Genomic DNA, 25,272 nt, shown 5'->3' on the forward strand with positions numbered 1-25,272 from the left:
AATTACTTTTTCTCCAAAGATGGGTTGTAAATCAATGACCATATTCAAGAAAGTCAGGCTATGAAACACAAAGATATAACGTCATCTAGGTATTGTTTTACAGTCCTGGGTAAAATGCTGGTGACGCTTTCAGACTCAACTAAACTCATTTTGAGCCACAACATATATCATCCAATTATTAAGGATGAGCACTGGACTTGAAAGCGAACACAGTGTCAGTCAAAAGTCTGGAAACATCTAACCATTGAAAATTAAGGGGTAGACATGCCCAAACATTTGTATGGTACATCCTCATTTCCCCTGATTGTGTAACAACAATCCCTCCTATAGTAGTCTTGACAACTTATTAGCTTGTTCTTCTGAAGATGATGAAAAACCCGTTTCAAAAGTTCATATTCACAGGGAAGAATTAGAAAAGCCATTTCCATTAACATGACAAATTTCCCCCATTTATTCTCATGCTTTTCTGTGACAGACCTGTGGAGGATTCTTTTACTGCAAAAATCCACACAGCAACCAGAACAAATTTCTGCCCAATTTTAACATTTAAATCTGATTTTGATATTAATTTCAAGTTGTTAATCGTTCACCATTTTGCTCCATTACAATTATTGACAAGTGTTCAGTTTGTTTGTTTTTTTTTGGGGGGGGGGGGGGGGGGGGGGGGGGATTTGATATAAAGGCCTCTACAATTTGGTCTAAATTGTTAAATAAAATGAAATTTGTTGCCTGTAAATCTAAAAGAAATGTCCTCAATTAAGTCCACTTGTGTGATCTTCACACATATTCCAAGCAGAATTTAATATATTTCTTATAAGATGTGTTAATCAAATCATAAAAATCCAAAATATTATCATTTAGTTTTGAGTGCTTAAGGCAATAAAGTGAAAAAAATGCCAAAGTTAAAGAACACGAGATATAAATAAAGGATGTAAAGTGCACCTTCAAATGCTTAAATTGGATAAATTATAGGTTGCAACAAATACTGAAACTGAACACTTTCGCTTGTCAGGTAGCCGTAGCAACCACGTAACGGATGTGTACAAGATTCCACTGATTCCTCATGGAATTTACACACCGTGAGACACAGGATGTTTAGCTTATTTAGCCGATCCAGAGACTAAGAAGCCTCCCAACTAAGCGAGTCAAACTTGAGCCTTTTTCTTCCTTCATAAACTTAAATATGTGAAGACAATTTTGTTTTCTTTGTAAACCCAAACCCAAACTGCAGTTGTGGAGCCTTTACTTTTTTTTAAGACCACTGAACAACTCGTGCCTCTTCATGAGGAACGCTTCTACCTTCCACATTAGAGAGGCGTTGACACAAAGCCGTACAGCCAGTACAGACTCTGCCACAGCAGGGATTTCACACTGATCTTGTTCTGAAACATTTGTAATTAACATCACCCCCCCCTCTCCAAACTCCAACGGTTTCTGAAGCTATCAATATCCCAGTAAGAAGATTTAACTTCCCCGAAGAGCCAGGAAAACAAGCTGGATTTGGCAGGTTGCGATGTGAACGTTTAGCGCGTGTGTGCACGTGAGGGTTGAGTGAGAAGTTTATGTACAGATTATCCTGTTATTTTAATGCTGACAGAAGGAAAACGTTCTTACAAAGCCATTTTTATTAAGTTGAACAGTTCACAGGATTTGTCACCATCTTAGTATCTCCGTGTTAAGAAGACATTACATTATGATTGCACTGAAATGTGCTATAAATTACACATGATCAAAAGCATATCCCCATAAATTAGTGCTGTTTTAGCAGAAGCAGAAAGAGGAATGTTGAAATTTACATGGAGCATCGTGCATTTCATGTACAGTCCTTTCATTCTGACAAGTGAAAAAAAAAAAACGTTTACAAACAGCGATGAAAATGCATCTGATGCAACAAACAGAAGTCAAAATTAGATTTGGTGGAAATTATATTTAAAAAAAAAAGAACATTTAAACAAGTTCAAGTTTTACTTTGTACAGATAGTGGAGGATACTGCAGCAGCTCATGCAGACCGTTTTAGTACTGAGTGTATTCTTTGGATGAGAGTTTAGCAATAATACGCTCCAACTGTCTCTTCGCTTCACACTGGGGGAAGTTACTCATCTCGTAGTACTGCGGGGCAATTTTCACCAGCCTAGGACAGAAAGAAAGTAAACATTACTCACAAAAATTGTCTTCAGTGTTTACTTGTGGGAAACAGCCGTTCTTCCATATTCACAAGGTGACTACTGGAGCACGCACAACAAATTTGCTACATAATTGTACGAGGTCACAGAGGGGGACGGAGAAGCACGGGTAGAATTGTAGCAGCTTCGCTGATTGCATGCGACGCTCATAAACCGATACTGGCGAGACTTGCATCTCTTCTCCCTCCTTTAATCGGTCTCTGCCAAACATTTCTTTTACCGAAGTTTTGTGAAGCGGTAACACTTCATTGGAGCCGGATTCGCAGAGGGATGAAATTTGCTGGAAACTTCTTGGAAATGTCATTAAAAAAAAAAAGGAATGATCCATAAAGAGAAACAATGATGGGAAATCTTTGAAATTCGCAACAGAGGACACAAACAGCTTAAAAGGGAGATGATTGAAAACTTTATGGAAAGAAATATGGCGACACGTTGCTCATCTTTGTAACCTACCACTCTGGTTTGATGTCTGTACACGTGCGGATGTAATTCTTGGTGGTGAGAACAAATTCATTGTAGAGCACCCACTCAGGTTTGTGGTCCAGCACAGTGGAGGGGTGCAGCTGTACGACTTGGTTGTCCTTCACCGTCAGGTAATGGCCTGTGCGCTCCAGGTGAGCAACCTGTTCGCAGAACAGTCATGAAATAACACAATAAACACCCTTTATAACATTATTTCATTTACTTACTTACTGTGACTAACAAATATAAGAATTTTTGAAGCTCACATTTTAAAAAAAGAAATTTAGCTTAAAATTATTTTTAAGGATGTTTTACACCCCCCACTTTGGAGACGCTTGGTCAGGCTACAGTGGTGGTTGTGATTAAACAAGGCAATCAGTCTCAATAAAGGCCATTCCAAGCAAAGACATGATCTCAAACACTGCGAATGCCTGAACATGGGCTGCAAATTTGTCTCCAAGATAAAGGTTAATGTTGACAAATATTTAAATATTAACACCATAATTCAACTTGTCAGGTTGCTTGTTTCAGGTGGCCCCGAAAATGGCTTCTTGTAAAATTACCATTTGTTTTCCTGAGCGAGAGATAAATTAATTCGATTTCTCGTTACGTCTCCAACAAAGTGGCACCCGGTTTGTGTGTGCGTGTGCATGCGTACGCTTACTTTGAAGCAGTTCTCAGCTACCTTTTCAGTGGTTAGGAACATGTTGCAAAAACGATCAAGTGAGTGAGTGTTTTTAGCTCAAATATGAGAAGCGGCTAAAAGGGAGCATCCTCATGAAAGAAGAGTTTTTTGGGCTCTAAAAACGACTCCTAAGGTGAAGATTTTTGGATAATCCGGTTGTGACGTTGACGTGTGGGCAGAATAACCAGTAACTGGCACAAGCAGCTCGCAGCATCAGACTGTTTGCAACCATCTGTGTAGCACGCATTAAAACATGCGTCATTAACGCCTTAGTTTACCTTTAAAGGGCGCACACTAACCTTGCCAAGAGGATTTTATTTAAACACATACTCATTTAGTCATCAACTGTACTGAAGAACAAGGGGCATACACACACTTTTCTGTCAGCTTTCTGACTGATCAGCTGACGCTTTGAGATTTGGCTTCTCGCAGCGTTCCAGTGCCATGTGGCACCGTTTACAAAAAAGCTATACAGTGGCCAAAAGGCTGTGCCAAGTCCAACTTACAACTGGAGGTTAGGAGCAATCAAAAAATGCTAAACCACTGACCTGCATGAAAAAGCCGGTGGCCAGCGCTCGCCGGATATTGATGTAGTACTCTCTGCTGCTGAACTCGGTGCTTCTTCGCGGCAGGTTGAAGCGCTCCATGATCCTCGACAACTGCTGCCGTACGTTGTCTGCCGACATCAGCGAGCGGTAGTTGATGAAGTTGTCGTAGCACCACTGAGTGGACTCGTGGTCTGTGTGAGACATCAGGTTAAGTTCAGAGCACGTGGAACTGTTAAGTGAAACATGCAGGCACATAAAGCGGGCCGCTTACTTTGTTTAAAGGCATGATAAACGTTGAGCAGCGTCATGTGGTCTCCGTCGATGTGGGCAAAGCGCAGCTTGGACTCATCGGCCAGCTTCTTGGCCTCGGTTGGTCGGACGAAGCACTGTGGGACTAAACAAGGTTGGTATAGGCCCCAACACAGCCGCCCATAGGATTAAGTTAAGAAGAACAAGGCCTCAGCTCAAGAGAGGCACAGAGCACTTCACAGGGCACACTGCAATACCAAATGTTTATGGAAGAAAGGGAAGGGGAGGTCCAAGATAACAGAAGTAAGATTATGTCTCCAGACAATCTGGCTTGAGACAAGACCTGCCAACATCTGACATCCAGTCACAACAAGCGCTCTCTTTTACAGATCCTGATCCAGTCATGTAAAATTCACCTGGTCCTGCATTCTTCCCAGGTCAACTCCCTCTGAAATGCTTAACATCACACCAGCTTGATTGTGCCTTTAATGGATGAAAGCTGTGTTTATTGAGCCTCATGGTTGGTTGCTGTGGCAGCACCATTCTCAGGTGTACTTCCACTGCTTACTTTAATGAACTCAGCAAAACCCTTCCATCCTGAAACACCTGCTTTAAGTGCACATCACGTCCAAGCAGCTAGTTAAATCCATTTCCCCCACTCTCAAAGACCCTCACGCTCCCTTCAAAGGCGTCAAGATTCATCTCAATGAGCAGCATTCTGCTTTGGCAAGCCCAAAGTGCAATTACTGCTGTAGCATGCTGCTGCTGCTGCTCCAGCTACACCTATACATTTTGTACAGACATTTTTTTTTTTTAACCCCCTTCACCACAAACAGCTGACACTACTGACTTTATACTCCACTTACCTTGTAGTTTAGTTTACCAGAAACACATTACATGTATTCAAAGTAGACTTTAGCATCTAGTATATATGGACCGCTTGCAAAGTGTTTGGTTTGCTTTGAATTCACCCTTTGAAACCTTCATGCTAGGACATCAAATAGAAAATTGAGCGCTCAAAAAAAAAAAAAAAAAAAAAAAAAAATGGATGGGAACTCATTGTGAGATCTAAATGACAAAGAAGTTGCTCTTAATGTTTCCTTTGAGCTCTGTGGTCGTTGCTGAGGCATGGTTCATGTGTTTATAGTAGGCCAGTCCTAAGCGTTACCTGACAACATGGCAGTGATGGACAGGATCTCGTTGGAGCAGTTGAACTCGCAGCTGGCGATGACCATCTTGGCCAGCTGGGGGTCCAGGGGAAACTCTGCCATCATGGAGCCCAGCTCTGTGAGGTCGCCGTCGTCGTTAAGGGCTGCAAGGTAGTTCAGCAATTCAAGGGCTCGCATCAGGGTCTCTGGGGCTGGGGGCAGACAGAATGAGTGCCGTAGGTCTCATTAAGTACAAGACGAAAACACACACGGAAACCATAGACAGAAAACTGGGAACACTTGAGAGGAACAATTTCAAACAAGTATGCAAATATTATTACAACAAAAGCCTTGATGTTACTGTTATAAAAAAGAAACACTTAACACTTGCATTATGGCAGATTTGCACCAAACAATGCACTATGCGACCAAAAATAAAGTCACAGTGACACTTTATTGGACCAATTTTAGATTTGATTACATCAGGCTTTCCCTGCTGCATTGCTTGGATAAGCTTATGCAATATTAAATTTGCTTCTGCTCACAATTGCATTTATTATTTGCCAAGATCATGTATTGATGATGGGAAAGTCAGAGATGCGTAAAAGCTCCTTTGACACATCTCAAAGATTCTCAGTGGGACTCTGGTGGCCAACCCATGTGTGAAAACTATGTCTCATGCTCCCTGAAACACTGTTTCTCAGTTGGAGCCTGATTCTATTGTCATCTTGGAATAAGTTTGTGCCATCAAAGAAGAGAATAATTGTAGTGATGGAAAAAGCTAGTCATTCAGTAGACTCAGATTGTCAGCTGACCTCATTCTTTGGGCACATAACAGTGTTTAACCAAGATAAAAACAGCTGAAACAACCACAGATCGCAACGCTGTTCCCACAGACTTCTTCTGTTGGCATTAGACACAGTGGGTGCAGCACTTAATCAGCTGCTCATCTTTCCCTGATTCTCCCATCAGTCTGAAACATGATCTTTTTTTGCACTGTTCAAGAGCTCAGTCTTTATACTTTCTAAAACATTTCAGCTTTTTTTTCTCTCCCCAGTTAACCTCAATGATCAGAAATTTTCTCAAGGCTACAGATATGCTTAGTTCTAACACCTTCAGTTATTCTTATATGTGTGTGGTAATGTGCTTAAGTTTTATCATTAAGCATTTCCATCATAGTGTCTCCCTTACCATTATATCTGTCCTCCTCCCCAGCAATCCCAGCCCTCCCAAGGTGGCCAAGTTAATTTTATCCTCTCCATATCACACAGCGATATCCCACAGCTAAAACTATTAAACCCTGTTTTTATATTGCCAGCAATCTCATTCGTTGTTTTGTTGTTTGATGCGTACCAATAATATGAAACTTCAAAAGAAGAGGACGCAACTCCTGACTTGACTCATGTTACCAATGTTAACCTGTTTCCAGCTGAATGAAGCTGATTTGTTCTTTCGGTCGGACAGTGTAGATTTCTCAAACCTTTATTTTTTAATTGTGGAGAAAAAAAAAAAAAAAATAAATAAATGAATAAATAAATTTAAAAAAAAAAAAAAATTATATATAATATATATATATATATATATATATATATATATATATATATATATATATATATATATATATATATATATATATCAAAGCCCAAAATTAAAAGCATAAAAAGTTATATAGCTTTTTATCTAAGAAGTTTAATGCCATGCCATCAGCACCAACAATCCTGATTTTAGTAAACAACATAATTAGCAAACCGAATGACCAACAGAGCATTAGAAAAAACAAACAAAAAAAGGCGTAAAGCGGGGGAAAGACTCCCATTACCTGCTCTACTCTGAGCTTTAATGGAAGACAAATACCTGTTAAGAAAAGACACAAAACACTCAAACAAAGGGAAGCTGTTACAAGGTTTGGTGGCAGGAAGCATGAGGTGAATCAGAATGAGAGGGCTCTCGGTGTGTGATGGCCTGAGTTACGCTAGACAGCAACGCAGCAGAGAAGTAATCATGGCAGAGCTCATTTTTCATTCTGCACTAAGGCAATCCTAAACAACTAATGCAATTACAGGGGAACTTTCTACTTAATGCTTCAACACAAAAGGCTTCCACTGTTTGGTTAAAAGATTTTTCCTCCAGATGCAATTATTGACCTTTGGCTCTGGAGAGCTAAAGCCTAATGACCAGTTGCATGTTAACTGAAAATTAGCTTCAAGCAGCAGCTGAGCTGCATGCTTGCTTTCATTTCTCTCAAGTGTTCCCACCAAAAAAAAAAAGAAAAAAAAAGAAAAATTCAATTTCAAACAGCAGGGAGGTATTTTTTTATGATTAACAAATATTGATTTAAGGCATCAAAGCTACTTTTTACATTTTCCCTCCACACACTTAATGAGAGCTTGGCCACATTACTTACCACTCCAATGGCTTGTGTGGCGCTGAACAAAAGGTGAAAATCTGATTTCCAAGTACAGCTAGTATGATGAACCAGTGTGGAAATTCAATCTATATCCAACGCAACTCATCAGAAAGTAAATATTGACTGCCTCAACACACAAGAATCTGATATATTAACCCAGGGCCGAATCAATGAGGCAAAAGGCTAAAGGTACATTAAACAACGCTGGCTTTGAAAGGTACTTTTTGGAAATGTCAGGAGGAAAATGAATACCACCCAGGCAAGTGCCTTAGTAAATAGCTACTGGTTTCTTTTGGCTTTTCCATTTGCTTGTTTGGCTCGCACCATTGTCTCTTGTATGTAGTGATTAAAGATGTGCACAGAAAACCTGAGTATATTAGTAAAGTGAGAAAAAAATAAAGTTTCAATTAATGTTATGAGTTTAAACACACACACACACACACACACACACACACACACACACACACACACACACACACACACACACACACACACACACACACACACAAAGTAAACCCGTTCAGATGGTTTCTCTGATAATCAAGAAAGGAAATTAAACCTTACATTAATTTTCAAACCTAATTTAAAACTGTTTGCATTTATCTGACACAATGCAAACCGTGAACTACAAAATAAGCTAATCAGACAATCATAAATTACTTCAGTTATCAAAAGCTGCATAGCAGGATTGTTTAGTCATCAAAGAATCCAAGCAATGCTTTACCCGCCAATTGTTTTTGGGGTCAGCGTCTGACACAGCTGGCCACCGCGGATCCACTGTAAACAGATGTCAGAAAACCCGTCTAGTAACTCTGACTTAAAGCAGACTTCATTTGTTGCACACAACTAGCTCCAGTTCCCATCCTGTGCAAGAGCTACTTTCCAGAAACCATCTGCCACAAATGGATCAAATAAATAAAAAGGTAATCCTCCCCTTTTCCTTCACCCCACTATTCCCAGTTAGAGTGCGCAGACAAGGCCAATCCCATAAGTTGACGTATGCCCCGTGTTTTGTGAGGAATGTGGGTGTAGTGTGGAGGTCAGTCACGTTTCACTGGAGGAATATAAAGGGAAGGCAATTGCTAAGGTGATAGTGTTGCTATTGATGTAACCAATTTCATTCTCAAAATGGCGTTTGCCACAGTGGACGGGGAGAGATGAGTTTAATCTCAGAGGTGAGATGAAAACTATATTATGGTGAGAAAAGGAAGGAGGAGGGTGGGGAGGGTGTGTGTGTGTGTGTGTGTGTGTGTGTGTGTGTGTGTGTGTGTGTGTGTGTGTTAAGGATAGTAGAAGGAGGGGTGGTCTCTGGAAGGTGTCAGAATACACGCTACGACCTGGCGCCTTAATTAGATAAGATCTACGTTTCGGTACACCCATGACTTTGTCATTCAACAAACTCAGACAGCTGGCATGTAGTCTGATAAGACCCCTATCTCCAAACATCACACATTTCTAACTCTGAATAGTATCAACAGCAACATTAGATCAACCGTTAAAAAAAGTTAAACGTCCTATGTAGCCGAGATCCTAAACACTGGAACGTTTCGGCCTTATTTGTTGCCTGACCGCCTCTTTGCTTTGTCACCAAAGAAATGCATAAAATCAACATCTTTTACATCATACAGCCAAACCAGCAAAGTTCTACTAAATGTAGGCACTTTTAAGCAATTTAATGCCACTTTTTTCCCTTGAATTCAGCATAAGTCAGGACAGACTGATGACAGCATAAACGTGGGGCCTTATAGATGAATAAAAGTGCTCAGTTCTACTGAGAGCAACAGTGTCACTAGGTTTCATGACATGTTAAAACTTTTTAATTCAAGTAAAAACAGGTTAAAAGAAAAAAAATTAAATAAAATACTGCATTTTGGAAAGATGAAGGAATGTGGAGATGCTAAAGTGACAACAAATGAGTGGATGGAGGTTCAGCTGACAACATAGGTATCAATTTATAAATGCAGATGGGGTGCTGGAGAAAAATCAAAGAATACAAATCTGTAAGATAATTTGCTTAGAAGACTCAGCTTTTATTGTTTTACTGGGCCCATTTCATTTAGTCTTTTTCTTTCCTTTGAGGTCTTAATTCTGATTTTAAATAAAATCATGCCCTAAGAGGCTGAGAATTAGTGCCACCTACTTCTCATCTCAACTGATCACCATTTAATCATCGCAACACTAAATTAAATGAACGTTTGGATCGTATTTTAAGGTTTCAGGCAAACTTGGTCAAAATTTTCCAACTATATCTGGATGAAAACTCAACCACTGCTGATTTTGAGGAGCCATCTGCTAAAATAAGTTTCACATTTAATTGAATTTCAGCTTTTTGCTTAACTCCATTAATTTATCCTCAGTTGTCATGAAAGAGGTATTTGTATTACAGGCTCTTGAATTTGTCAAGCTAACATTAGCTCACGGCAACATAAGAAGCGTGGAAAAAAAAAAGTTTAAAAAAAAAATTTGACACAACTTTACTTTTGGTGTTTTCACATTTTAGCTATCAGATAAAATAGGATAAACTCTCCAACCTTCATGGTCATGTAACTCTAGTCTGTCAAAACAAGGAAAACAAAAAAAATGTTATCAAGTCCATTTAAAAAGAAAACAAAAACAACTTTGTAATGGTGAACGACAGAAACTTAAGCATTGGGAAGTGTTTCCTTTGTGTGTTATGTGTATCTATCCACACATGATCATAAGTTTGGACAGTTTTGAATTTAGGATCTCATTTCAAAATGTGCAAATTCAAGGAGAAGCTTATCTGGCTTGTGACATCCTAACAGGACAGGAAGCAAGGAGTTTTATACAATAGTAATCACAGAAAGTAAATTTACTAATCATTTGAAAAAAAAAAATGAAAAGAAAACAAACATGAATATAAATATATGCATAAAAGTATCATATCAGCAAGTGCCTTAACTGACTAGGCGAGTGTTTTCACACTAACCTGGTGGATCCATGAAGTCAAAGTGCACCAGGTCATCAATACCCAGTTTCTTCAGCTGCAACACCACCGAGCCAAGATTAGACCTCAGGATCTCTGGGTATGTGTTGTCCTGAGCCGTTGAAGAGGTACAAAAGAAGCCCAAGGTGTGGTTTAAAATGAATTAGTCAGGGTGCTCATTATCTACTTATGCATCAGTCGTATGTCAGCTTGAACAGAAACGGGGAGACTAGAGCATTTGAAGGGCTATTTAACTTGTTTAAAAAATTTCCTATGCCAGTGAGAGTGATGTGGAAGAATTGGCTTGTTTAAGTGGAGAGCTGGGCCTCTGCACGTTCATTTGTCACAAGACGGCTGTGTCATTAGCACATTTTAAGGCGATTGAAAACGTGTGGTTTAGCATCAGGATCTAAAATAGAGGATTTCTCAGCACAAATATTGTGTAATAGAAAACTTCTCCCGCTAGAAGGATGCTCGAGGGGGGAACCAAACAGCTTGTGGCATTGCAGAACAGGAGATATGAGAATCAATCATGTGTTTATACCTCCCGCTATGAAACTACCCTGTTCCCTACCTGCATTTCTGTCTTGTAAGCTTTCTCTGTGTAAAGGCGGAAACATTTTCCTGGGCGTGTTCGTCCAGCACGACCTGCTCTCTGCTGTGCCGATGCTTTGCTGATGGCTGTGACCAAAAGGGATTCAACTCGGATACGTGGGTTATACACCTGCGGAGAACAAAGCATGAAAGCTCAATGCTATTCCAGAAAAAGCTTAAACTAGGACAGAGGAAAAAGTAAGTAGTTGAGCAAATACCAACGTAGATAATCTATTATATGTACAAGCATCTAACAAAAAGCTGCAGAGTGACACATCCACACAATCCACCATAGTGCATATATAATCTCTTTCAGTGTCATGTGTATGACTTGGCTCCAGGCTGGTGAAATGTCAGAGGAATAAATAACAGGCATTTCCATCTCTGCTGCTGTCAGTTGTGCACTGCTGTGTTTATCTGGGGATTCTCAGGCAACAGACGCAGATGATCGCAGCAGATAAAGAGTGGCGGGAGAAAGGGGAAGCTAACCTTTTGCTTGGCAAATCCGGGATCAATTACAAACACCACTCCATCGATGGTCAGGGATGTCTCAGCAATGTTTGTTGACACGACAACCTGTGGAAATAAGGACACATGACTTAAATGATCCACCCTAAGGTGGCTGGAGAGACCTGGCATTAGACTCTGGTGCAAAGTGTTGCATTAAAATGCTTCTTTTTTTTTTTTTTTCCTTTTCTTTCCAATATGCTTATCGGTTAAGAAAAGCATCTACTGATGCTCTGCACACAAATGCTGTTTCCAATCAAGGAGCTATGTGCATGTCATACATGCTAAAATCCTTGTGACGACCAAGTGTTCAGATTTTTCACTCGTCAACTACAAGACGCTTGTATAAATTCTTCAATAGCGCGCTGTTCAAACACAAAACTAATACAAACCCAGTAAGGATAAAGTACATCGGTTTCTATTATTCATTTTAAAGGTGTTGCTTTGTGTTCTACTGAAAACCACTGTGCTTGTGGTTGCACAGCGTTTCTATCTGAATAAATCTATGACATGTTGCTTAGATGTGAGCTTCTCTTAATTTGAGCATTTTCATTCTTGGGGAGTTTTAAAAACACAGAAAATAGTTGATTTAAGGTATTTTTAATGTACCTTTAGGTCCTGATTTTATCATGCATATTTTTTTAAACCATAAATGAGGGCTCATGTGAGCTTATGCGTGTCTCCTTATATGTCAGCTTGCTGACCAAGTGTGCAGTACATTTTAAATACACGTCATTGCTAAGGACACACATTTGCACTGAATTTTGTGTGAAAATGTAAAGTTGGCGACTTGGCCAAAATGTGAAATCTGTAAAGCTGATCTAGTTTATATATGTAAAGTGGATGTGCTCACGTTTAAAGTTTTTAAAACCTCCATCTAGTGTTTCAGTCTAAATGGACAGTACTGTATTCAATCGATATTCCCCAACTGTCTTTGACAAGTGGAACAAAGTAAAGGAGGGAAAGAAAAAAAAATAGTTATTAAAAGCTGTTTGGTTTCCAAGAACAAGACCAGTGGGAAAACTGAGAACCAGCATTATGTCCCAGTCTCAGATCTACAATTATCCCTTATAGTAAAGCTGTAGAGATGACAGATGAATCCAAGCACAATTATCCACTGAGTCGCATTACTCCGAGTCTTTAGCTGCCAGCGTGAACACAAACAGGGAGGAGAAGGACAAGCGGAGGAGGATAAGACAGACTTTCAGCTGTTCTCATTTTAACTTTGACTTAAGTTTAGGTGAGCTCACCTTAAACAACATGGAAAACTGACTGAAGTCATCAAGATACTTGAAACTGTTGCAAACAGTTTGATGCCCAATTTACAAGGAAATGCTTTGTGAATTGGGAAAAACAAACAAACAATCTCTCAATACTTTATTTTCTTCCTATGTACCAGGACAGGAACAAGCTGAAGGCCAGTCTAAGTAGTAGCAGCCACCTGCTCACTTGGTAGTCTCCATGATGAAATGCTAAGCACAAAACCAAACAGTCAGTGTAGTCCTCAGCGATACAGGTCCACAGAACCCAATTCTACACACTTGACACACTTCCTTTGTAGCCGTGCCTCTTCAGCTGTCTTCAAGCTGTGAGCCTTGGAGACTTTTAAATCCCACCTTTTAAGCGAGGATTTCTTTCCAGCCTGAGAATGCCTGACTGTTTAGTTATTAATGCCAGAGAGGCCCCTTTCCCCTCCTCAATCTGCCTTTAACCTCACATAACTCACCTGTCGAAAGACCCGTTGCCTTTAGTATTCAGGTCGACAAATGAAGAGATGGAAATTCATTCTGGTATGAAAGTTATCTGACAGCAATGTCAGGCAAATGGTTTGGTTTTTATACAAGGAGATCTTTGCTGCCAAGAAGTGAGAGCACTTCAAGACAAAATAATAATTCTGTAAACTGAATATAATATAGGTCATCTACTAAGTTTCAAACCATGTGGTGAGTTTAAAAGGCACACTGTGAATTCCCAGCTCATTTCCACAGCAACATTTTTACAAGTGATGTAATCATTTTGCTTTTTCGCCTCCCATTTCCCCACAATCACACCTCTGAGACTTCCTCAAAGTTAATGGTATTTAAGATGAAGCCAGCTGTGCACTTAAACACAACTGGACAAGAGGACTACGACATGAAAACTTTTTACACTTTACTGCTGAACAGTTTTAAGTCGTTTGCTTCCTTTCAGCCCTTTATCTCCAAAATGTGGTAATTAAATAATCTAAAATGCCTTAACTACAGCCGACATCACACTGCATCTTACGAAAGATGCTACATGCCAGCATCCTACATCATAGCAAGCAATCAGGTGCTTGAAATGCTTCAAAGTCTGGTTTAAAACAAATGGACCACGGGGGATGCAGCCTCTGCCTTGCGTGTTGGGTCACAGTCGGTGCTCCAGCAGATGCCACACATGACACCTTCTCACATTTCATGATCATATGGGTGGCCTCATTGACTGCATTGATTCTGAAGGATTATCCAGTCTAGGACCATTATACCGAACGCAGGCTGGCTCCTTCCAGTCTGTTGCTGCACTGGATAATCCTGGCTTCTTCATCAGTAATATCATTAGAGCATCATCTCTGCATGTTATTTCTGGGTTATTACCTGCAGGAGAGCAAGCACTATAGCTAAAATGGGCCATCTTTCACATTCTCCTGCTGGGAAACACAGTCTTGATGACAAATAAAGCCTTCCTCTGACTCGGAAGAAGAAGAACGTGCCAAGAGGAGCGTTGATGCACCCGCATTCAAAGCTCATTGAAATGAATACATGGCGGGGATCTCAAATGACATTTAAGGGAATATTCCAAACATGATGATAGTAAAAATCCTCATCCTCGCTGCAGAACGTTTATTAGAAAGCACTTCTCTGGTTCTGGCAGGCTAAGCAAGATTATAGTCTTTGTTTTCAATTAGACTATTCATTCCTTTGTTTTAAATGATTTAAACTGTTTTAAAAAAAAAAAAAAAAAAATGGAGGATCAGTGGCTTTCCAAGAGAAACAGAGCAATGACGAGCTCGTGCTTTATGTTAATTGAGGGGTGCCTAATGCAGTCGTTAGCATGCATAGCGGCAGATGTGGCGAAGCTTAATTCTTTTTCACTACTTCCTCTTGGGCTGGCTTGGATGACATCTCTACATTTTTCACTTGATAAGTTGCTCAGTCAGTCACTGAGGAGAAGCACATTTACTTCAAGGACGGCAACTTTAGATGCCTCCTCAACCGATTCAACAAGAACCTGACAAATTGATGCTGGGCAGAAAAAGGACAAAAACCGTGATGATCTGAGGCAAAAAGTGGGTGATGCATATACAGTTAAAGACTACTTCGTTCTTTGTGTTTCATTTTTATTTTGTATGAACTAGCAATAATTCAAGAGATGAAGTAACTAAGGGTGGGGAATCGAATTGAAAAAGTCAAATATCTGGATTTTTTGCCTCAATTTTAAAATAGATTTTTTTTAAAGTTTTTTTTTATTCTCAAATAAAAAAAGAAATCCATAATAAAAAATGTCATTTTTATTGCTTCTATTGATCTTTATACTTGTTTTCTTGGGCATAATACCATCAGAATGTCATGATGGTCTGGCTACTGTGTCGTTTTTCTCCTAATTGAAATGAAGAAAAAAAGTTTTGTACATTTTTTTTACTTAGTTAACAAAAATCGGCATAATCAAAGAATCGTGAAAATCTCCATTTCAATCAAATCGGAACCCAAAAAAAGTCATAATCGAATCGGGACGAAAGCACATCGTCACAACCCTAGAAGTAACATCACCACTGGTATTCAAGAGATTAAGGGTAGGTGCACCCACAACCTCCAGTTTATATAAACGTATCAGCCACAACAGTGAAACTGGCAGGTGACACAGGATTATTTCTTTGTCTTGCAATGCAATCTTTTGTTGAGAAACCCACTGCAAGCTTGCTGTAGACTCACTGAGTCAAAAAGAAGAGGAAGCCCAGCATGTCAAATACTGCTAACCGCAGCTAAATGAATATTTACATGTTACTAGGATGCTTAAATTTGCTAAATCCATGCTTTTTAAAAGTCTCACAGCATATTCTGACAGCACAAATATTTTCACCGCTTATGTCAGTTGGATCTGCCTATATTATATGGGTTGTAGCAATGAGTCATTCATCAACACTGTCCTATATCAGCTGTGGGGAATGAATGTTTGCTCATTCTCTGGCAGTGATGATATTCTGCTATTCTCTCAGATCTCAAGCCAACATTGTCATAATGCAGGTGCTGCTCTGGTGATGAGCCCATCTGAACAGAAACTGCCACACAACAAGCGAGGAACGTTTTCGTGACTGTCAATAAGAACATCATAAAAAAAACTAAAAAAAACAACAACACTCCTCTGAGACTGATGCATGCACCTGATTTGAGACTGCAGAGATCTCCGGCCCGCTCTTTGAGAAGCATCAGGGTCTGTGCAAATGGAGCAAAATAAAAAGAGAATGTAGCCATTTCCTCCAGCTCACGGGCCATGAGTAATACCCCCGTTATAATTTAGAGCAGAGAATTGCATGCTGACAAAAGCAGCATATGTTGTGTGAGTCAGTTCTGCGCTAAAGCTGAGAAAGGGGAAAAAGTTTCAGTCACTACCTTCCAGCTCTCTTACTTTACCCATCTCACTCTCCATCTGGCCTTCCCTTTCCCTCTCCTCTCACGCCAACCTCCCCACTACCAGTGTTTTTATAGCAACAGGGCCGCCATACCTTCCTTCCAATGGCGCCATTTGGTTTATTGGGAGGGGGTGGCTCAAAGATCCTCTGCTGCTGCTGTGGAGGCAACGTTGAGTACAGAGGGATGATTTTGATATCGCCGACTTCAGGCCCCAGGTCGTCGACCTCCCTCTTGATTCGCTTGCAGGCTTCGTCAATTTCCTGAAAGATGAAAGCACGACAATTAATCCCTACGCCATGGCTGCATACGAACAGCAAAAACAAATACGTTCTACGCAACACCTGGATAAACAATAGCAGTGGATCCGGGGGGGTGATAGGAAAGGCAGGAGAAGGCGGTTAGAGAGGGAGAGGGGGGGTGGGGGGAGGGGGGGGGGTGCCGTGGTTCCCTGCTACAGTGCATTTGTCCTAACTATCGTTCCATCTGATGGAGGAAATTAAACTCGGACTGCAGTATGCTTTGCTGAGCTCCCTGTGGCTCTGTTGTCAAATGCAGAAATCATGGAAAACATGGCTATGCACACTCGGAAGGCGCAGACACACAGAGCCAGACACACTCCAACAGGGTTCATTATTCCACAGTGCAGTATTGTAGAGAGGAATGTGATATGAGACTGCAGCATTGATGCATAACCAGCGGCAAATCATGGCAGATCAGTTTAGTGAAGCTGAACGTTCTGGAGCCGGTGGGCTGGCAAACAGAGGCTGCGTGGAGCGCCAGGAAAACGAAAACATGATAGCGAACACACCATTGAACCCTGCTCTCTAAAGTTCTATTATAATGTAATATTAACTACGAAACATGTTGCAGAATAATCTCCTTTGCCTGACAATGGAAAAGATTATTGGTTTTTTTTTTCTCTCTCTCTCCCCACTCCTATGGACAATTTCTGAGCATTCTTTAGAAGTTTCTATTGCAAACCCAAAACAGCATAACGCATTTTGCTTTCCAAGCAACTCCCACTGTTAAGAAACATTTCATTAATGTTCCAAACAAAATCTTCTCAAAGCTGGAGATCCTATACACATCGCCTTACAGCCTATACTGTTGCACCACCTGCAGGCTCGTGGGAGCAATGCAGCAGCACTCCAGAGAGACTATAGGCGCTTATTGCACATCCTCGTTCATCAGATCCTTTGAACTATTCGATCCAAGTCAGCTGATAAAATGGGCATGTTTGGCGTTTTTGGTGGTTTTCCTTTAAATCATGTTGAACTGAAACAGGCTTAAGCAAGACCGAAACTGACCAGGTGAAGCCACCTTTTCTGCGGAATGAGAGCAACGATATTTCCCGTTTTATGTCTGGAATGCAAATGTGTGATTAGCCTGGTTTGTCCTCTTATTCATCACATTAAGTCAAGCCCCGCTGATGGCCATGTGCCTCTTAATCAACACACTGACAAGTGGAAAACAGTAAATCTGAATGGATTGGTAAAATTAGCCTCAGTATTAATAGCCTATCAAGCTTCTGGAAGCAGCAGCTGCCATGAAGGGAGGGAAATAAAAAAAAAAGAAGAAAAAAAAAGGGACCTCTTTGCCAAAGCGCTGGAAGCAAGCTGGCTGTCTGTCCCCTAGGGAAAGGAAAAGTGTGTGTCTGCAAGTGTGTGCATGCATGCATAAGGACATTTGTCCAGCATTGGGAACCTGTCCACCAGCTCAGCCTGTGACCCCAGAAGCAAGAATCTACTGCCAAGCTAATAGCAGACACATTCAGGCACCATTCTTGACTAGAAAAAACAACCACCCCTCCCGCCAATCCTCATGTTTTGATGTTAGCTGCTGAGGGGAAGCTTAAATATTAGGACTTATCTTTGCTCGACAGCTGCGATAAGTTTCAACTTTTTTTTTTTCTTTTTTTTTTTTTGTCTGCAGCTGGCGCTTCATTTCTATTTGTTTATGGAAGCGAAATATCTCTCAGAAAAGCTGTGAAGGAGAGAGGAACATGGCACTCAGCATTTGCGTTTCTCTGATATAAATTAAACAGTCAGATAAAAAGAATCTCTGGCTTTTGCTTTGGATCTGCCTCCAAATCATTAGTCTACATCAAAGTTGCTGGGAGACTGAGGAGGTTAAGAAGCGCTCAAGGGGCATGCTGCTGCACCCTTTGAACAACCATCTCTGCCAGACCTACCGCACATTAACTTCTTTAACCCAATTAGGAGAGGGTGATAATGAACTCACCGTGGGAGTGCTCTCTGTAATGCCCTAACTTGACACAGCATGGGAGGTGGGGGGAAGTAGAGGGGTGGAATATAAATCAACAATTTGCATCAAATGGCAAAACATTTTTTTTTTTTTTTTTAATGTAACACATTGCCTGCAAATATCGTGGGCTTTTCTTTCTACTCATGAGTGACCATCAATGATTCTGGTCTTCCAAACAGATGGGATACCACTTCATCTAAAATCAATTGCCAGCCCTCAAAAGAAGCTACTTCAAATACCATGCCCCCCCCCAATGGCTTTATCCTCTTTGTAACAAACCGCATATCGATCCTGGTTTGACGAATGAAAACAGATATTGGTGGTCTACACCAGTCAAGCTGGCGTCAAATTACAACTTATTACTGGTAATAAACAACCAGCCATAAACTGAGACTGGGGAAACCACGACTACATGAGATCAGCAGAGAAGTTCATGCTGAGCAAGGTGGAAACGCCACAGCCAAGAAAAAAAAGAAAAAAAATGTCCGTTCAAAATCCACCAGGGGCATTCGCCATTAAACCCACCAATGATCAAATAGTCTCCAACGCCATTTTGTCAGACTGCTGGGAGACTAATCATGCCAACACAATCCCAGCTGGATCCGACAGGCTTCTCCTGTCCAGTGATCAGGAGATTGAGACATTTGTTGGAGCTTTTCAGTGTGTGTGTGTGTGTGTGTGTGTGTGTGTGTGTGTGTGTGTGTGTGTGTGTGTGTGTGTGTGTGTCCACCCAGCTGTGACAAAATTCATCACATTGGGCATGGACCCTGCCCTCCATTACACATCAGTGGACAACATTTGCAGGAGGAGAAATAAAAAAAATAATAAATGACATAATTCTAGAGATTTATGGGAAGGGCAGAATCTCGGTCGCTTGTATTTTTTTTTGTTTTGTTTTGGTTTTTTTCCCCCCATTTTCCTTCACAAGCAGTACAAATCTTGACGGTTCTCCAGTAGCCAACGTCACTACGTCCATCAATCTTACGACTCGTTTTTTTCACCCTGAAGAGAACGAATGCTTGTGCATTAACATTAATAAGCACCTGCCTTGGTATTATGATCCACCATTTCTTTTTTGAAGCCATTTTGTTCCAATCTCATTTCAAGTTCTCGAAAAATGTGACTGGCACCAAGCTATAAAATGACTTGCGTCTAAAACCTTTTACTTTCAACAAAAAGTTGTTGCCAAACACCTTTAGGGTCTTACCTCTTGTCCAGTGAGGAAGAGCAAAACGTCCCCCTCATCCCCCTCACACATGTGGATTTGGATCACGGTGCGGATGGCTGCCTCCAGGTAATCTCGTTCTGGTTCCGGCGTGTAGAAGATCTCCACAGGATGTGTGCGTCCAGGTATGGTTAGCAGTGGGCAGCTGTCAAAGTACACTTGGAACTTGCCAGCATCAAGCGTTGCACTCATGACAATCACCTGAGCAGAAAATGGTAAAAGAGTTCAAGTGTTTAGCCGGTTTGGAAGACACAGGAACGACAAGTAAGAATAGAAGAGTGTAGATGATTACAGGGACAATGAGTGTGAGCGCTCAAGAGAAATGTCAGTAAACATTTAATATGGTTTGATGATTTGAAGGACAAATACTAAAAACACAACGCGATACAGCCTGGACATGGTGTTGATGTAGAATTGAAACTGACGGTGTTGGCATAAACCAGCAATGTTCACCGTAATGCACAAGTTGGCATTACAACCCAAGTCAGTGACCTACACAGATCTATGGCAGTCCTTGTTCATCATGTTGGGTACACAATGTTCTTTCACTGAGTCATTAGACGGTGTACATTAGAATTCTGATGGGAAATGCGTCTCCCATTTTCAATCTCGAACATTTTCAGGGGCCAGCGTCTCTGCATTTCGCTTTACGCTCTGCGAGACATCATAATTGCTCTTAATCAAGGCAAATTAAACTTTCAAATTTGGTAGGCGATAAGGATGAAGGAGATAGGGGGTGTGGGTGGGTGATCATTTCCAACAACCTAGACCTCATTTAACAGTCTGCGAACAACAATCTAACCTTTGATTCCACACTGACAAACAACTAGTCATTATCCATCTGCTTTATGAATATTATATCTGGCACATTCCAGCCTATAAAACCTCTGCCTGCCTCGACGCTCATCACTTTGCTGCTCTCCTCCTGGCTGACTGGCTTAAACTGGAGAACTCTGGGAGACGATCACTGCTGCGGTGCACCATCAATGTGCATTTATAAGTCTAACAGCAGCACTTTTCTTTTTACAACACATAAACAGCTGTCAGACATGAGGACAGTGTCGGGGAAAAAATGTGACAAAACAAAAAGAAGTGACAGATGAGAAACACAATCACCGACTGTCACTGTTTATCCAAGAATAAAGGAAACATTTAGGGCCTTAACAGAGTTTTTATTGGCATTAACAGGAACATTTCGGTGTAAACAACTGCAATACCCCCCCCCCAAAAGTTCAAATTAAACCATAAAATTATTACCATAAAAAACAAAGATACTGCATAAACTTTTTAGAGACTAAAAAGTAAATAAATAAATACTCCCTACCTTAATGTCGGGCCTCTGGCGCACTACTTCCTTGAGGACCCCCATGAGGATATCTGTAGCTAACGTACGTTCGTGGGCTTCATCCAGAATGATGACACCGTAGCGCTCCAGCAGGGGATCGTTCATAGCTTCCCGCAGCAACATTCCATCTGTCATGTACCTGGGAGGGCAGAGGAAACATAACAAACACTCATTATACAGTACAATGAGGCTCCAGTTATATGTATCAATGCATTATCTGATAAAAGCGCCATGAAATGACATTAATAAAAGAACCCTTCCACTCAATATTCCCCCCTTTTCAAAACTTCAATTTTAACCACTTTCAAACCTTTAGCACATTAATACTTATATTAAGACGGATATCCATCAGTTCAAACAGCAGTGAGCCGAGAACAGAAAAATAGGACAAAAATGGTAATCACGTCAGTTATTACACATTAATAACTAACATGGAAGCACATTAGTTCACCCGGCAGATTCACTGTATTGTTTATGATCAATCTTCTTCAAAAACAGCTATTAAATTTTATTAAAACATGTAATTAATATTCATGTCTCTTACTTGAGCACAGTTTTGGCTGAGCTGCAGTCCTCGAACCTGATGGAATAGCCTACTTCTTGCCCCAGCAGAACGTCCATCTCATCCGCAACCCTCTGGGCGACGCTCATGGCTGCCACCCTCCTGGGCTGGGTGCAGGCCACTGCTCTCTTTGGTCCCGGCACTGACCGCACCATGTCTACGCACCACTGAGGGATCTGGAATGAAGGGGGCAAGTCTGGTTTGCTTTTTGCAAATCTATTAATTAGTCACAGATGAATACATGGCAGCTGATAAGTAAACAAGCTTTGACTAATTTAAGAAAAAAAATGTGAAAAAGGTTGAAAGAAATATACATTTAAGAAACTGATTACTAAAATTTCCCATGTACTGCAAAGCCAGTATTGATTAAAGTCATGCAATCATTCACATACCATGCTCTAAAACAGGAACAACGTACAGAGAGAAGCCAAAGACATTTTCAGTCTCTTATGCTTACAGTTTGGATGACTGCCCTTAAGAGTTCATTCAAATCTTACCAAATTTAAAATGCCAACCAGTCAAAAAAAATGTACAAAAAGGGTGAAAAAGCAGGTTGGAAACAGAAAATATTTCAAATATTAACACTAGTGTTTATTAATTATTAAATCTAATCAAAATAATACCTTTAAATTAATGTACAGAAGTGATGCAAAGGGCTTCCTCATTATATTAAAAAAGTGACTTATACTTTATTTGTAATAAGAGTTTTTCCCAAAAGCTGCATGAAAAAAATCAGTTCCCTTCAATGTTATTTGCACCAGTTATTAAAAAAAAATACAGGTCAATAAGTAAATGTTTATGGATCCTCCTTATTAACCTCAAAGAAGGTCTGGTGATATTTACAATGAATGTGAAGAACACAGGTGATCATATCAGAAAGCAGAGATGTGATGACACCGCTCTACTTACAAAACTTTTGGATGATAATTTACTTTCACCTCAGAAAGAGGCTGAATTTCTGTTAACCCCTTAAACCCCATTTTAAAAAAAAAGCTGCTAATCTTATTTTAGTGGAAGCAAATTTCTCATAAAAACCATAAAAAATGTTTCTTTTACTGAGAACTTCTGCATTTTAAATGTGTTTAATATTCAACTTTTTTTTTTTTTTTTTTTTTTTTACCTGTGTGGTCTTTCCAGAGCCCGTCTCTCCCACCAGCACGAACGACTGGTTCTGAGTCAAGATGTCTGTAAATCTGTCCTTGTACTCCCAAACAGGAAGCTGCAGCCGTTTCTTCAGGATCTCGTAATAGCGTGGTGTGTGGGGCAGGTTTGTGAAGGGGTTTATCTGCTGCTGAATGGGAGGCTGGAAGCCGAAGCTGGCTACAGCTGGGTTGATGGGCACTCTGGATAACTTCACATCTCTGTCCTTGTCACGTTCTCGAACCCAGTCACGATCCCTGTCCCTTTCTCGCTCACGTCCTCTGTCACGCCTTTAAAAGGAAAAATATCTGTAGGTTAAGATTTTAGAAGGCATTGTCAAATAAACAAACCAGTTTAGTTTCCAATAAGGCCAACAACACACCATCAGATGTAAGGTTAAGTCTGTTGTAATGCACAACAAGTGCATTACAACAGACTTAACCTGGAACAAACACTGCAGAATGTTTATGCTCTGCAAACTCCTCAAAAATAAGCACATACAAAAAAAGTTACTCCATATAGTTCATGGTGGCGGAAAGCAATTTAACCAAGCGCATCATGCAAAGGTCATGACTAAACTAATTATCTGCAACAGTTCTCCCTCTCTTGCACTTTGATTTAATGGTGTTGAATCATAATGTAACCCATCACATTCTTACATAAGAGCTAAAGAATAAGTCATTTATCAAGTCATGCATAAGGCTGAACTTCACAGCATTACAAAACTACAAGCTATTAGTGGAGTAAAGCCGGCTGCTCAGAGCCAACAATAACTTTACACAACTACACCCCATGGCACTGTGTGTGAAATTAAGATAGATTTCATAAAACAAAGCTGTTTTCCATAGTTCCCACCTGTTCTTTAATAGTTGAAACAGTCTGTTTTATTAAGATTATTTCTGAAACATTGAACAAAATTTGGTGATTTGGTTGTAAAGTCAGGTGGTATCATTACTGTGAGCCTGTTTTGGTTTTGGATCAATCACAGATGAAGAACTCAGCAACTTGAAAGAAGAAAATTCTGCATTTGCAATGAAAGTGGTCGCATTCAAGTCCATATTATCTCATTAAAACTCATCTTAAAAAAGAAATATTGGTTGACAGGTGCAGAATAATCACTGATAGCAAATGATCCTGCCAGTTAATCATTACCTAAAATATGAGCGTTTTTAAACTGATGAAAAGTTTTAATTTCACTTGTTCTACTGGAAGGATGGGGGCTTAAGGGGGACATTTGAGTTTTTTCAGTGAAACTCTGTTAAGTACCTCTGAGAGGTCGCATGTAGACAAGTCAAAAGGATCTCCGTCTGAAGAATCGGTGAGTTGAGTCTATATGGGATGAGCTCAAAGTGATGTCAAGCAGGGACACCCAAACCTGGTCTTTAAGGACCACTGTCCTGCAGGTTTTCCAAGTGTTCCTGCTGGAGCATACCCAATTCATGCTCAGACAAGCTCTGCACATGTCTGCTAAATACACTGATTTGAATCAAGTGAGGTGCAGCAGGGACATTTGGAAAACCTGCAGCACACCAGTCCTTAAAGACCAGGACTGGGGATCCCTGATGTAAAGGACAATGACCTCTGAAATCTGTGATACAAGTGAGACAAGCCTGAGATCTCTGCACGTTTTAGGACGTCTTAGATCATTGCAAACACCAGGTATGTAGGGTGGAAAATTCAGAGCTTTTCATTAGGTCATCTCAAGTCAATTTCATGTTGTTACCTTTTTAACAAGGGTAGAAAGTAACACTAACCATGTGCAAAGCGCACCAGGCCGGTGGCAGAATTACTAAAATAATGCGCCTTTCTGCACATGCACTGCGTCTCAATGTCGTCCCACAGCAACCAGATAGATGTACTGGTCTTATTTTAACCTTTTTTTCATTCACTGGCTTAGCATGTTAAACAATGAGCATCTGCTGCTAGCTCAAAACAACAACAAACTGCAAGAAAACCACTCTTCCAAGAGTTTCCCAGCTCAGGTTAGCGTGATATGTCCATCGCTGTACCTCATTTTACTCAAGAAATAATATCCCAAGTGTAGACTATGTCTCTTTGACATACTGAAAAATGTATCTGTCCAAAAAAAAAAAAAAAAGAGGCAAATTAGCCCATAAACATTTTGGCCCAAATCGTTCAACACCGGCAAAATGGCGACCGGAAGCTCTTACCTCATCATTATTATCCTTGACAAAAATGACTCGAAAGCCGCTTGATTGTGTTTGATAAATGCGTATTGTCTTTAAACGCTCCCGGATTAAGCGGTTCCTGCGACAAGCATTGAGCTCTGAACTCCGGATACAATACGGTTGTTTAGGGGCGCGGAGGAAGATACAGATGCGGGAGGTCTGCTGCGTC

The 25,272-nt window shown here is 40.5% G+C and overlaps 1 protein-coding gene across 1 annotated transcript; it reads right to left on the reverse strand.

The window, feature by feature from the left end:
• Positions 1-2,014: 2,014 nt before the first annotated feature.
• Positions 2,015-25,178, reverse strand: dhx15 (DEAH (Asp-Glu-Ala-His) box helicase 15; the record flags this gene model as incomplete). The annotated part of the gene is made up of 14 exons (XM_079257554.1): positions 25,086-25,178; positions 22,895-23,204; positions 21,757-21,950; positions 21,192-21,351; positions 19,850-20,068; positions 16,470-16,637; positions 11,714-11,800; positions 11,205-11,354; positions 10,634-10,742; positions 5,297-5,488; positions 4,151-4,273; positions 3,880-4,070; positions 2,638-2,807; positions 2,015-2,132 (listed from the first exon to the last, which is right to left on the reverse strand). Exons 1-14 carry the CDS (start codon positions 25,091-25,093, stop codon positions 2,015-2,017), a joined length of 2,199 nt encoding a protein of 732 aa, XP_079113680.1. The 5' UTR covers positions 25,094-25,178.
• Positions 25,179-25,272: the final 94 nt, after the last annotated feature.

Source organism: Telmatherina bonti, assembly GCF_933228915.1.
Source record: "Telmatherina bonti genome assembly, chromosome: 18".
Lineage (NCBI taxonomy): Eukaryota > Metazoa > Chordata > Actinopteri > Atheriniformes > Telmatherinidae > Telmatherina > Telmatherina bonti.